Consider the following 15,705-nt stretch of genomic DNA (forward strand, 5'->3'; position numbering starts at 1 on the left):
TACAATAGTGCCTGGGATACTGCAGGTGCTCAAGAAACATTTCCTGTTGATTGAACGGATGGTTAATTACAAGATTCCAAAACTCAAGTTTCAAGGGCAACTCGCAATCCTGATATAACACTATTTAATAAACAGCTCCATGGTCACCTTAAATACACTGTTCCTTTATCTACAAGAATCCATCCCATTTATGTGTTACTCACACTGTAAAAATGTAAACACAATGTAGGATGGTATTAAAATTCCATAAGGTTTTGGTGGGAGTTACCTGAATTGGAGTGAGCGTCGGATAATGGCCAGAGACATGAAGTCGCCCCTCCCGTATTCATTCTCTCCACAGTAGAGCAATAAGCCATCCTCTGCCTCTGCCTATTGTATAAACAAAAGCCACATGGACAGTGAGCATCACGTGGAAACACTCATGACTATGCAACACGAGCATTCTCTCTGTGGTCCTATTTACAAAGGGGCAAGCACATGGATTCCAATTAATTCCCAGGTACCAATTCTCATTTCCTTTCCCCTAAACAAATGGCAGTGATAAACACAGTGTGAGGAATGGCAGGCAGTTTAGAGAAAGCTGGCTCTGCCTTTGGCCTGCTCTTCCCTTGGCTTCATGGGTCCACCAGCAGAGCCTCAGGAAAACCATGTGCACAGAGACCACAGTCACAGAGAGGCTGTTTGTGTGTCCATCGAATTCTATTTTCACCAAAGAGCATTTTTTTTTAACTCTTTTTATTCCCCTCCCTCTGGAGAAGCATGCAAATTTGCTCCTTTCCTTCAGTTAGGACAATAAAATACCCGACCCTGCTGATAGACTGACTAGTCTGGTCTTCACCCATATGTTGGCTGCCCTAGACTGGGACAGATCAGCTTTTGGACACTCAACACTGCGACCATGACCTCAAGGGGACTCGCTTCCAGATCTTCAAACCTCATGGTGTTGTCTGAGATGCCCAAAGTAAAGCTGAAGTCACTGACTGAATTCTGATTTACAGTTGACTCAGATCAGAGAGCATCCATTGGGCCCTCACTACGTGCCAGCGTGGTTTATAGCAGTCTATTTGTTCAGTTACAGTCATAGCAAGGAGGGCAGCCATTTGAGTTCCCTTTAAGAGGGATTTTGGAATGGGGAAGGCATTATGCCTCTGAGATTCTGGTCCGTGAGGAATCACAATGGTGAGGTGCAGGGCTGGGCCTACATGCTCTCACTGGCCAGCCAGCCATTTCCATCATTCAGTAGTGAACAGAACCCACCCTCCACTCACTGGCACCCTCGAATGTGTGAATGCGCCCACTGTTCTTATTATCCTGTGAGCCAGTTTAAGGACAGACTCTGTGTCATACTTACCTTTGCTAAATTTACCTCCGTGCTTCCTGCGCTCCCAGCCCGCCCCGTTTGATATGGCACAAAGCTGTGCTAAGGTGTCCTTCAGCTAGGCATTCAAACAACTAATCCTTCTTACCCTAAATTCAAGAGTAATTTGAAATGCCTGATAGGAGTTCTTCAGAGGTTCAAAGATTACATAGGAGTGGCCAAAGAACTGAGGATACTGTATAGCAATATCTGAAAAAAGAAAAAGACAACATGAAAGAACACTATTTCCTTACTTCTTCAAATGCAAAAAGCAATATATGCCATTGCCTGGATGTCCTTAAGTGAAAACTCTGAATATCTGTTAAACCTGGCTTATTACTTTCTCTCTCTTTTTTTTTTTTTTTTTTTTTTTTTTTTTTTTACACATCTACGATTATCATTCTTGGGAACTTTGAGCTTCTGAAATTCTTAGGGAGAAACTGGAGATTGTTAACTTGCTACTCTAAAAAGAAATCAATGTTTTCAAGACCACTGACACCTAGCTTCCAGCTGTACATTTGTATAATGTGACTTGGTTCAATTATTGTCTTTCTTAACCTTCATGTACATGTTTTCAGCTGCACTTTTTCAGGAGAGATGTGATCCAAGTAAAGTCCACCTCTCCAAGGTGCCACTAGGGTGACTTATTAATTTCTCCAAAAGTACTGCATGTGTGGCACACATAGAAACTGGGCTGCTATTCAACTAGAAGCAATGGAAGTGGTCTTACATTTTTCCTGGATAGCTAATTCAATTATGAATACATGGAAAAGTTGCTTATCTTGGAAAAGGGCTAGAAGGAACAATGTGTGGAGCACAAAACTGCCCTTTGGCTCCCACTGGGGCCAACCCCTCATCATGTTCCCCTCATCGAAGGCCTACCTTCTGAGCAGGTCGCACCACCTTTGCCCAGGTTGCAATGGCACCGTGAGCCCCCCCAGGTGTAGTCACTGGCACAAAAGCTATCAGCAGAGCAGAGAATTTCATCACAAGACATGTCAAAGAGCCTTGGCATTATAGCCACATCATTCTTTCCTTTCCTCTCCAATGGAGTGGGCTGGGGAGCCACTGTAGTTGTTGGGAGAGATGCTAGCGTAGGGCGGACAAGCCTAGAAACAGTCTTTGGGTTTGACTTGGGTGCCATCTTGGATTCCACAAAAAATTTCCTATTTCTTCTTTTAGTAGCATAAAGTGGTTCCACCTACAGCCATAGAAGAGAAATGGTTCAGGATTAACACAGAGGACAGTGTTCAGACAGCCTTATTTATGGTTGATTGATGTCTAATACTTAAAAATATGGATGCTTTTGTTATTTCTCAAAACCCTAGGATGGATGTAAATGGAGCGGATAGTACTGATCCCAGTTTGTGGATAAGAACCTTAAGCTCAAGGATTTTAAGTGCTTTGCCCTGTGCTATTTAGGAAATCAATGGTAAAGCTGATATTGCATGATCTTTATTATTATAATATCACAAAGATGTGTTATTTTGTCAAGGAATTGTTCATTTCCTTCTAATACTTGACTTCATACATTTTACTAAATATGTTTCTGCCAGATTGTGAAGTCAGCAGGCAGGGGCTGGCTACAGAACATTAGCATGGTTGGTACCTAGTTACTACTAATTTATGAGCACCTGGAGCCTAATAGAGAAAATTTGTGTTAAGAGCTAACGGGCCAATTTAAGTAAGTTTAAGTAAAATGTTCATGGTCCATTGGTTAAACTGCCTTGTTCAGCATGAAAACAAAAACACCCAGGTTTTACAAGCAGAGATTGTTGTTACCTCCTCAAAGGAAATATCCAAATCTAAGTCATCTTCAAATCCCTCATCATCCACACCAACGCCCATGTTGGTGATATAACAAGGTCCATAGCGGCCACTTCCTCCTTCCTCGGGGCCTTCACAGAGAAAAGAGCACACACAGTCACCATATGCCTGCCTTCCCCTTTCTATCCTAACTGAGCCATATACAGAGTTCTGTCAAATAGATCGGGATGTATTGGAAACACAAAGAATTCAACATAAGAGAGGAAGTCTCAATGACCAAAAAATTTAAAAATGTTTCATCTCATAAGTACCAAGGAAATGCCAATCAATGCCAGAAAGAGCTGCCATTTTATACTGACAAAACTGTCAAAAATGTAAAATGTGGGCAATAAAAGAATATGACCAAAGATGGGATCCGTGGCAACTCTTTATACACTGATGTTAGATGTGTACAATCACTTTGCAAGAATACTTGGAAATAAGTAGATAATGTTCACACCTTTTGACCCAGCAATGTCACCCCAACTTATAAAATCTGGAGAAATTCTCCCACATGTGAACCTGTACATGTGCAAAACACATTCATAGCCTCAGAATTTACAATGGTAAAAAACATTTCAAATTGGCTATTATAACAAGCAACACCCTAAATATCTGTCAACAGAGAATAGATAAGTGAATTACACTGTATCTATGGAATGGAATGCTATATTGCAGGGGAAATAAATGAATGAGCATTTAATGCATCGACATGGCTTAATCTCACATTATTCCATGCAAAAAATGCAAGTGGCAAGAGAACATATCCAGTTTGATACCATTTATATAAAATTCAACAGCAAGCAGAATTTAACATATTATCTAGGGAGAAATATGTATAGTTACATGTGTATAACTATATAGAACTAAATATGTATATATGTAAATATACATATAGTTCTAAATATGTATATGTAGGATAAATATGTTAATTAATTAATACAAATATATATTACTATATATTATATATTAATATAAATATATATAAAATATATATATTTTTTTAACTCATAAGAAAACTAAGACCATGACAAAATATCTGGGGGAAGTTAGAAGACAGATATGAATGAGCTGTGGGACCCAGAGCCCTTTGAGGGGCTACCTATCACAGTCTATTTCTTAAGACAGGTGCTGGATAATTGTGAGTGTTCATGTGATTTTTATATGAACCCTTCATGTATGAAATATTTCATTACAAATTCTTTGAAGCAAGAAAGAGACATTGCACTAGAGTAAACACTCCTATACCCAGAACAATGGGCCCCTACATGGGTATCTTGGGTGCCACCATTTCCATCTACATTAGCAGGACAATGGGATCTTTGAGAACTGGAAGGTGGGCTGAGGAAAACTCTTAGGAGATAATACATGATGTTGTCCTTTGGGGGATGGGCACAAAAAACACTCACCAGGGTATGTGAGTCTTTCAAAGTGCTGCTCTATAACCCCCCATTTCCTCCCAGTTGGTTTGGGCATAGGTACCAACTGCATTCTCTAAACAGGACACACCGGGCACCGGCCCTTGTAGCAGAAACAACTCTGGCAATAGAAATGGACTTTTGTAGGTTGCCAATGCCCATCACACACTCAGTGTTTGGATGACTGGTTGGAGGAGAAGTGAGGAGAAGGCGGGAGGAGGAGAAAGATAAGAAAAAAATAAACTGAATTTAAAGATGTTTGCTTTCATAATAAGCTAAGCCAAATAAGCACCTTTGTCACAAAAGCAAACTCACTCTCCTTTAACCAAAAAAAAAAAAAGAAAAAAAGTGAGCAGATTGAAAACAGAGTTGAAAGACATGACAGAAAGAGGGCGTGGGAAGCCTTCTCGGTGGGCGCACTGTTGACCAGAAATCTCTGGACCAGGAAGAGAGAAACTATGGTGAGCAGGTAATCTGGAGCCACCAGGGAAGGAGCTGTTCTCAGGTGCTAAGGCACATTTTGGTAGAGGTGGGATAGCACAGGGGAGGTGGTGTTCTCACCACCCTCATTTCAACTCTCCACAGTTTTATTTAAGATAGCCCACCTGTCAGCTGAAAATTCAAGCCTGTTGATTCCAGTTTTATACCTGGATGCAAGTTCTCTTAAGCTACCTGCATCCAGCCAGCACAGCTGGGTCCAGATGTCTTCCCACAAAAAGCCAGGAAGCCCTTGAACGCAGCTTTCCTCTCTCTTGTCTCTCCATATCTGTATCTTTCTACCTCTCTCCTCAACTCTCCCTCTTTCTCTGGTCCATTTCTCACTCGCTGTTTCTAGGTCTGGCTCTCTCATATATTCACAATCGTCAGATTAAGGAGGAAAGAATCCATTTCGCAATAAAAGAACTTTACAGCACATACATGAAAAGAGCTGGGTTTTATCTCCAGGTCTTCCCACCTCCAAGGTGTTCTCTCTGCCCTGGGCCCACTCTCGCCATTCTTGTATTGCACTCGTCAAAGTCAAGATTCTCTTCATTTCATCTTATGATACCCTATCTGAAAAATAAAAACTTTCAAAGACTACCACTACCTACAAGATAAATCCTAGGCTCTTGGTCAAGAGTTCAAGGATCTCATTGGTAACTCCTCTTTCTCCTCCTCCTTTCCCCCGTCACCATCATTTATGGAAACCTACTATCTCTTCACAATTAACAGATATGGCTGTGTGCATAACATAATACATTTCTAGACTTTACAATAATCCTGCAAAGTAAGTATGGTTAATTTCACTCTGCAGGTAAATAAATTGAAGCTCAGAAGGATTAAATGATTTGACTAAGATCAAAGACTGTAACAGGCCAAGACTAACTCCAAGCCAGGGTCTGTCCGGTTGCTACTTTCCCAATTGCCTGTCAGAGAAGAAGCCACTGTGGAGGTGGAAAGAGCCTGGGATTTAGAAAATTAACACTTATTGACCATTTTTCCTGTGCCAGGAACTTTTCATACATTGTTTCTATTAGTCCTCAAAAATTCCTGTGTCATCGGTATTATTATCTCCATTCTACCATGTGGAGAAATAAACTCAGAAAGATTAAATAACTTGCTTAAAGGCATGCAGATGGCAAATGGCAGAGCTAGAACTTCTCTTTGGTCTCTCTTTTGACTACATCATACTACTTACAATCTGACTTCAAATTGTATTTTTAGCATTTTTTTCCCTGCTTCAAAAGTCCTAATGACCAAACTGGTCAACCAGTTGTCTTCTTATACATCTTGTATTTTCTGATCCCAAGACTGCTTATTGCTTCTTTCCACATTGTCATCTTTTCTTCCTCTCCTTTATTCTACTCACAAAGCTTACACATCCTTCCAATTGCATGCATCCTGTGGAGACAGAGCTGAATGTATATCATCAAAAGGTCAAAATCAAGTGATATTTTAAAAAGAGATCAGACACTTCTAGAAAAAAGATGGTGACTCCACAAAAGATGGAACTGCCAAGACCTGTTGGATACTACTCCATATCCTAGTGGATACATGCCCCTGAATATGAGCTTAGAATAAACTGTCATAGCTTAATAAAATCAACAGATGTTAAAATATTATTTCCTCTGGACTCCTGGCCCTGGAATGCTCTCCTTGTGTTTCCCAACCCAGTTGTGAGTCCCTTGAAGGCAGGAGCCATAATTCTAAATTTCTTGAGATACCTTTCCATCATCCCTTAAAGTCCATCTAAGTAACACTTCACATACTTTAAAGTTGAAGGAGACCTTAGACACCATCAAGTCCAAACTTCCCATTTCATAAATGTGCAAACTGAGGTCACAGAAGACAAGTGACTTGAGATTAAGGTCTTGCATCTCATTAGAAGATCTAGGTCCAGAATTGGATCATATGACCCCTAGTTCAGTATCCATAACACCCTATCATGAACTTTTTGGTGCCAACTATCTAAGATACTTCAGCTGGAAGGACATAAAGACACTGTGGTTGGGTATAGGCAGCCAAGGTCTCCTCCTGCCCTTTAGTCCACCTAGGAAGTCTGTCTTGAAGGAAAGTCCTTAGAGAAAAGGACCACGGATGTGTTGTGGCAACTATGACATTGTTATCATGATGAAAATGGAAATGATGCCAGATTCTCTGTTCTTCCTAATGAGTAGAATAAGGCGTATATTATTCACTGGATAAAGTCCTTTGGTATTTATAACAACTGCTCTGTTTTGACAGGAAATCATATATCTCTTTGAAGCCAGAGGCTACTGCTTGGTTTGGGAAAATGAAGGGTGTGAGATAAGAATGGAGAAAGGAATATAGAATCACGAGGACTCAGAGTCAAATTTTACTTCTATAGGGAAACTTGAGAGAGCAGCTGGCACAACAAGTCCATTTTATAGACGGGTGAACCGAGACTCAGAGAAAAATTGAGGCTCAGAGAGTTGACGTGATTTGCCCAAAAACAGTTCATTGGTGGCATAGCTGATTCAGAATTCTGAGCTCCCCATGGTGCTTCCACTACTGTTTACAGCTTCTTAAATTCCCTATCCCTTATAATAACCTGGGTAGTAGTTACTTGTCTTTTTTTTTTTTTTTTAAGATTTTATTTATTTATTCATGAGGGGGGGTGGTGTGTGCAGAGACACAGGCAGAGGGAGAAGCAGGCTCCATGCAGGGAGCCTGATGTGGGACTCGATCCCGGATCTCCAGGATCAGGCCCTGGGGTGAAGGCGGAGCTCAACCGCTGAGCCACCCCGGCTGCCCGTTACTTGTCATTTTTAATAGGAAGGGAAGGAGCACAGCATGACTGGAAGAAACATGGAATAAAATTCTCCACCTCAGAGTTCAAAACCATGGCTTACATATAGTTTCTACCAATGCCATTTCTCAGTGAACACAGAATGCGCCGTCTGAGAGAGTGATAAGAATTCTCTCAGTAGCCTGGGGTATTATAATTAAAGTGCATGACTTATCTCTTTCTACTTGGCATGTTGTTAATTAGGAAAAGAGAACATTAAAAAGAAGGCATTTACTTAGAACCAGAAAAGTCAAACCACTGAATGCAAAAGAAGTTCAAGGGTTATTCCACTACAAGAAAAAAGTAATACACAAAATACAAATGACTACTAACAAATTACAGGTGACTTATTTTGCAAAAACCTGTATGTTTGTTTTTTTTAAAGATTCGTTTATTTGAGGGTGGGGAGAGAGCACAGGGAGAGAGAAAATCCTGAAGCAGACTCCCTGTTGAGCACAGAGCCTGACTCAAGGCTCAATCCCAGGACCCTGAGATCATGACCTGAGCCAAAATCAAGAGTCAGCCGCTTAACCGACTGAGCCACCCAGGAGCCCCTGTATATTTATTTTTATAAAAGCATCACAAGCATTCTACAAATAGTGAGTTTCTCTGATGTATCAACATGGTGTAGTTGGAAATACCCCTGGTCACGGAATCCAAATAATTACAAGAGGCACACGGACGACTATGTGACCCTGGACAAGACACTTATCTCTCTGGGTCTCATGTTTTCTAATAAAACAAGGAGTGGGATTAGATTTGATGACCTACAGGATCCTTTCCAGCACTAACATTCTGTGACCCTAAAGTTTACACTTTTGATTTAGACATATTGTTGGCATCTGTTACTTCAAGCAAGGTTTGAAAAAGATACAGCTGGGGAATTTTATTTATGTGGATAAAAAGGAAAAAAAAGGAGTTAGTTCAGCAAGGAAGTTATATGCTTTGGGGATTGTGGCTTTGTGTTCAATGTTATTAGCTTCCTAGAAGATAGGATATCATTTATCAGAATTCATCTTCACTCATAAGGACCAGGGTATGTGAGTCCCTTCTCTTAACAGCTCTTGGCAATGGATGAGAGAGGAAAAGATATTCTCCACTCCTGAAGTTGTAATCATGCAGGGAGTTTCCCAAAATAATGTTGAATTCTTGTCCAACCCCTCTGCCTCCCTACAGGGGTAGAGACAGTAACCTAGCTCCAGGTGGCAGTATTTGGTCCATGGTTCTGAAGCCAATCCATCAAAGGACCTGGGGGAGGGAGGAGGAGTTGTGGGCAAATTTGGTCCCTCCCACTTCCCTTCTCAACCTAGAAAAGTGGAAAGCAGTGACCTGGGCAGGTGGGACTTCTCTGCAAATGCAAACTCTGCTTCAAGTGGGCTCTTCCCTAGGCAGAGGGGAGTTCTCAAACCCACTTTGTACCTTAGAGTAAGCTACTTTCTCTGCCCAGTCTTCTCTGCCAAGCCTTGTGCTGGAAATTTCAGAAATAACGATAGCAATTTGATTCTTTATCTGCTGACTCTGTTGTCTTATTTCTCAGTTGGTTCAGAAAATGGAAAAAGAGGATAAGTGTTTTTAAGTGGGCATCCTCAAAACCTCAATTCACTAGAACAAGAATGGTTGGAGGGAAAGAGTCCCCCATGAGGCAATGTGTCATTGAAACTGGGTCATCTCCTCCAGCGCAAATATTCAAGATTTGGTTGGCTGGACAGAAAAATGGCAGGTCAGACCTGTGGCCTTTGTCCCTTTAGAGACTCTGTGTTACTGCCAGTTCAAGCCCCATCTCATACCAATTTATTCCTTCTTATCCTGCTCCAGCCAGAAAAAACATTGGTTCTTCTTTTCATTTGGGAGGTACATCATGCTTTCTCTTGCCTCAGGGTCTTTGCACATGCACATTCCCTAGGCTTGGAAATCTTATCCCTCATTGCCCATCTTTTGCCTTTTTAATTATTATATCTCTGCTCAAAATCACCCTCTTGGGGATGTTTTCTCATCCCAGATAAGGTCAGGTTCCCTTCCTATATATTCTCATGGTTCTCTCCTCTTTTATAGCATTTTAAACTTGTAATTATATATTTATTTGTGGAATGATTTCATAACAGTGACTCTTTCAATAGATTGAAAATACCTTAAAGAAGGTAATATCGTCTATATTGGTTTCTACTATAACACCAAACCTTACTCACTCCCAGGAACATTGTAGAAATTTATAAAATGTATAAGAAATAAAAAGAGTAAACTTTTGAAATAATTTAGGCATAATAAAAATATATGACTGCAGCATTCATCTGGATTCTTAAACAGCAAAACTTTAGGCACAAAAGGACCCATAGAAAGGGTTTAAAAGCTATCAACAATTCTTTCCAAGATCTTAAAGAAAGCATTCCAGAGACCTTGCCTTGAAAATAATCCATACCCTGTGCCCCTTCTGGGGTGAGTCTTCCAAGTGGCTCTTTGGCATTAAGTTGCTTTGGCTTGGGCTATCTGCTTTAAATGAAGTCAGTCCTGCCACCCTGGCCAAAAATGATGGAACCAGGATCTATGCCTGAGCCTAAGACAATCATATCCAGACCAACCACCTCTGAGAGGCCTGTGTGAAAATCTACCAAAAGACAGCATTCACATCAGAAGGCAAGGCGGATATTTCAACCTTAATCCTTCCTCCCTTACCTCTTCTCTGTAGGTGCTACAGGAGCTAAACATTGGACTTCTGAACCTCTTTTGCATCTAGAGGTGGCCGTGAGGTAGTCTGGGTCGGTAAGATGTAAGTAGAAGTCTTTTGGAACTTTCCTTTCTACTATATTGTCTTTGGCGGTGAGGGTGGTTGTGATGGCTAGAAGTTCAGTGCATTCCTAACTGAAATGAATGGGAGTCAAATGACACAATTAGACCCTCTCCCCAAGAAGTGTATCTACCAACCATGTGCATGCTGAAGGGTGGGGGCGCAGAGCTCCCTTGTGATCCTGAAGGTTACTGGGAGAGACTCCTGGTTCTGCGGAAAATTAGCCTGCTTAATATCAGCCTCGGCAGCACAGGGACTCAGAGCATCTACAAGGATGCTGAATGCATTCCCTTTTTCCTTCCTTTCCCCCAAATTGTCTGCCTGAATGTTTTCCTCCAATCTGAATAGATCTAACTAATCCAGGGTGTGTTTCTATAGTGGTAGGAGTGGGGTGTTGGGAGAGAGCTGCTCTAAGTACCAGCCAGAGGCAAATGTGTTTGCTCTTTTCTGCTCCTGCTTCCTGAAACTCCCATCTGACTCTAGCTCAGGATGATACCCCAGGTGCCAAGTGATTTCTAGAGCCCTCACCTCAAAGCTTCTCCTACTCCTTTATCTTCAGCATACACATGCATAGGACATGCCAACTGTGCATAACTCTGTGGGGTATCACCTTTTGAAGAATATAAACCAGTCAACCAAGTACAAGCCACTATATCTTTCTCCCTCAGAGCCTCCCTTTCTTAAGATAATGGGGCCATGGAAAGTTAAGCAAATGGACAGAAACCAAGGTGTTAGGCACCTACTTTTTTGTTTCCTGCTGATGGAGGAGATACATAGCCAAAGCATAATGCAAAAGGTGGCTGTAAACACAGCAGGAAAACCCAAGGCCATATTTTCATCATGCTGTGCTAGAGATTTCAGACTTGGAATCTTTGTAACTTCAAAGAATAATGAATAACAATTCACTGACAACATTCTATGGTGATACCTCAGGAGTCGAGGTGGAGTGGGTGGTGTATTATTTAGGTAGGCAATGAGGACATTTCTGAACAGCCGAAATGTGACTAGCATTAAGATTTCAGTATTATGTATACAACAGGCACTCAATGCTGATTTATTAGATAAGAGAATGACTGAATGACTGAATGTTCTCTTTAAGGGCCAAATCTTAAGTATACTCTGCATATGGTAAACACAAGCTAAATATTTTTTGAAGGACTCCAGTTTTAATCTGGTCAATGCCAATGTTCTAACTGTGCAGCCAGTTATTTTCACTGGGAGTTCAGCAGCAGAGAAAACTATTGTCCATCGTGTCAGAAGGATATGGCTTAAAAAGTGAGATCTCTCTCTCTCTCTCCTTCTTTCCTTCTCTCTCTTTCCATGGGATAATTTGGCAATCTATATCAAATATTTGAGTTATTCAATTTTATAGTTGTATTAAAAATTAAGAAATTAGTCAGATGTATTATAAATGTTCATTACTTCATTTTAAATATGATGGCATGTGATATGTTCATGGGATGACATTATGTTTGGAAAAATGGAGGTCATTGGCCCTTCCCACATAAGCACTGGGGGTAGAAGCACACTGGAGTCAGATGAACAGGGTATAGAGGTAAAAACAAAAAACAAAACAAAACAAAAAACAACTGGTTAACAATGAGTGTAGAAAACATAATAACTCTAGCTTGAAGGAAAGCAGAGAAACAAGATGGGAGGGGGAGGCATTTGGGGTCATGGGAGTCTTTTTTATGAATATAGCATACATGTTTGTGTGCTCATGAGAATGATCTAGAAAAGCGGGGATTGAATGTTGGATCCTGTAGCAGAGACTGGGTGGCAAACACAAAACTGACATATATAGTGTGATCTCCAATGGGTCATTACAAAACAGGGCTGAGTTCTGCATTTGAGGCCCAGGAGGTAGAGTACAGAGCAAGATGAGAAAGAGGACAGGCAGCTTGCTGAGGGCTCACAGTCCAGTGGGGAGGGAGACACGCCCACACCCACAGGGTGGGATGACTGATGCTCTGCACATGGGAGCACCACTGTGGCTGTGGACTGTCACCGTGGACTCTCTGTGGTCTTTTTTTTTTTTAAGATTTTATTTATTTCTTCATGAGAGACACACAGAGAGAGAGGCAGAGACACAGGCAGAGGGAGAAGCGGCTCCATGCAGGGAACCTGACATGGGACTCGATCCCGGGTCTCCAGGATCATGCCCTGGGCTGAAGTGGGCACTAATGTCCACTGAGACATCCAAACTAGCCTCTGTGGTCTTTTTTAAAGTAGCTTCACATTTGGGTATCAACTGTGATGTGTGATAACCAGATGGTTTAAACCATCTCTTTTAAGTATTATGATAACCAGATGGTTTCAACCAAAGACAATTATACTTTCTCATCCCCCCTCTCCAGTTTGAGACACGATGCTAGGATAAATCATTACCATCACAAAATTCTATATTTGATTAAGTGGTTTTTCAACAATTAGAATGAAACAAGGACTGGATCACAAAGTTGGAGAGAGTTTATCACTAACAGACCATCAAGGATTTACTGAAAAGTATGCTTCAGGAAGAAGGAAAGAATAAGATGAAAAATGTATTAGACAGAGAAACTGATAAACATTTGGATGAGTCTAAATGTGCATTCTGTAAAAAAAATGTCTAACCTATGGCTACTAAACAAGATGGGACAAAAATATTAAGAAATAACATGTAAGACAAGAAAGAACTGACTTAGAGGGCACCTGGGTTGCTCAGTGGTTGAGCGTCTGCCTTTGGCTCAGGTCATGATCCTGGGGTCCTGGGATCGAGTCCTGAATTGAGCTCCCTCCATGGAGCGTGCTTCTCCCTCTACCTATGTCTCTGCCTCTCTCTCTCTCTGTATCTCTCATGAAGAAATAAATAAAATCTTTAAAAAAAAAAAAAAGAATTGACTTAAATTGAGGCTGCTAAGGTTTTATTGTTTGTGATGAGGGTAATAGATGTTGATTAACTTTAGACTATAAAAGATTTTTCTTTTAAGATCTTATTTATTTGTACTAGAGAGATAGTGAGCATGGTGGGGGGGGGGCTGGAGGAGAAGGTCAGAGAGAGAGAGAGTCTCAAGCAGACTCCTTGCTAAGTGGATGCTCACTGCAGGGCTTGATTGTACCACCCTGAGTATATCATCTGAGCCGAAACCAAAAGACTGATGCTTAACCAACTGAGCCACCCAAGCACCCTGATAAAAGTTTGAAAGTTAACAACTTAAGGATGGTAAATAAAGAGTGTATAATTCACTCCAAGAGAGGAGAAAGGGGGGGGCTAAGAAAATATTGTCAATTGTATAGAAAACAGGAAAGAAGCACCAAAGATTCCTCCCTGTCACCAAAACTAAAAAAAAAAAAAAAACAGAGAAAAAAAGAAAAAAGAAGAAAGCAGAGTAAATAACACAAAATAAAATGGTAGAAATAAATAGAATATGTTAACAATTACAAAACTGAAAAAAAAAAAAACAAACAACTTGCCATTTAAAGGACAGTGCTTGTCAGACTGGATTTTTACAAGTTAAGCTGTATATTGTTTCTAGAAAGTACCTACAACATAAGACAGTGAGAGATCAAAAGTGAAAAATAATGTAAAAGGTGTTTCAAGCAATAGCTAAAAGGAAGCTAGTGTAAGTGTATTATCATTAGACAACATAAACTTTAAGAGAAAAGAGAAGCAGCATCATTAATGTTAAAAATGGTTGCTAAATAATGATTAAAGGAGCTACCAGGAATATAAGACGATTCTAAGCTTATATGTACCTAATATTACAATCTCATATATATATCAAGAAGAAGACTGAGAGACGTATAGGTAGGGATATATAGCGGGAAATTTTAATGTGTCTCTCTCAGTAACTAATAGATCAAGCTGACAATATAGAAGTTTGAACAACAATATTAAAAAGGTTGACCAAGTGGACATACATAGAACCCTAGACACCAAAATAAGAGAACATATGTTCTTTTCAAAAAAGTACACAGGAAAACTGCATGAAAAGGAAATTGTGACTACAAAAAGAAAGAAAGAAAATTCCACAGATTAAACTACTGTAAAATAGCCTTTCAAGTATACAAGAGTAAGTATAACAAAAGCTCACTAAAAGGCTTTGGAAAGATCCAAATAAATGGATGAGATATAACACAGCCATGAATTGGATGGGTCCATATCACGAAGATGCCAATTCCTCCAGAATTAATTTATACATTCAATACAGAATTCAATATAATTCTGATTTGTAAACTCCCAATCGAGTTTTTTATGGAATTGAAAAACTGATTCTAAAATTTATATTGAAGAGTGACAGGACAAGAAAAGACAGGGTAATTTTGAAGAAGAACAAGGTCAAGTAGAATTACCTACCAGATATCACAATTCTATAAAGCTGCATAAATTAAGACAGTATTGACCTAGGGAAGTAGACTATAGTCTAAAGACTAAAGAAATAGACTATAGTGGAACTCAGAAACAGACTTACAAATATGTGGAGATCTGATATGCAGAAAGATGTCATTAAAAATCAATAGGAGAAAGGATTAATGATTCAACAATTGGTACCGGGGCAACTGGTTATCTATATGAAAAAAGAATATATATATATATATATATATATATATATATATATATATATATTAAGTTAGGCTCTTCCTTCTTTATGCCTAAAAGTAAATTTCAGGTAGATTGAGACCCTAAATGTGAAAAGCAAAATTTTCAAATTTTTAGGGTAAAACAAAATTTTGCTTGATGATCTTGGAAAGAGGAAGTAGTAAAAAAAAAAAAAAACACAGAAAGCATAAATCATAAGAGAAAAAATTGAGATATTTAACTACATTGAATGAAATAATTCTGTTCATTAATTGATACTGTAAGGGCAGTGAAAGATAAGTCACAGGCTAGTGGAAGATCTATGCAACACATATTACTAAGTGTATTTATCTGGTGGAACGCTATACAGCAGTGAAGCTGCATGAACTAGAGCTTTATACTTCAACTGGTGTGAGAGTCAAAACATAATGTTGGGGAGAAAAATTCATCACCAAGGGGTACTTGCATTGCATTTATAAGAAGTGTAGAAACATT

The 15,705-nt window shown here is 39.8% G+C and overlaps 1 protein-coding gene across 2 annotated transcripts in view; it reads right to left on the reverse strand.

The window, feature by feature from the left end:
• Positions 1–15,705, reverse strand: part of EGFLAM (EGF like, fibronectin type III and laminin G domains) — a 182,196-nt gene that overhangs the window by 51,646 nt on the left and 114,845 nt on the right. For both annotated transcript variants that reach the window (XM_049109317.1, XM_025436293.3), the window contains exons 8-11: positions 3,140–3,255; positions 2,240–2,558; positions 1,467–1,567; positions 269–369 (exon numbers count right to left, since the gene is read on the reverse strand). In XM_049109317.1, coding sequence (XP_048965274.1) covers positions 269–369; positions 1,467–1,567; positions 2,240–2,558; positions 3,140–3,255 — 637 coding nt within the window. The remainder of the gene's footprint in view (positions 1–268; positions 370–1,466; positions 1,568–2,239; positions 2,559–3,139; positions 3,256–15,705) is intronic.

Source organism: Canis lupus, chromosome 4 (assembly GCF_003254725.2).
Source record: "Canis lupus dingo isolate Sandy chromosome 4, ASM325472v2, whole genome shotgun sequence".
NCBI classification, from domain to species: domain Eukaryota; kingdom Metazoa; phylum Chordata; class Mammalia; order Carnivora; family Canidae; genus Canis; species Canis lupus.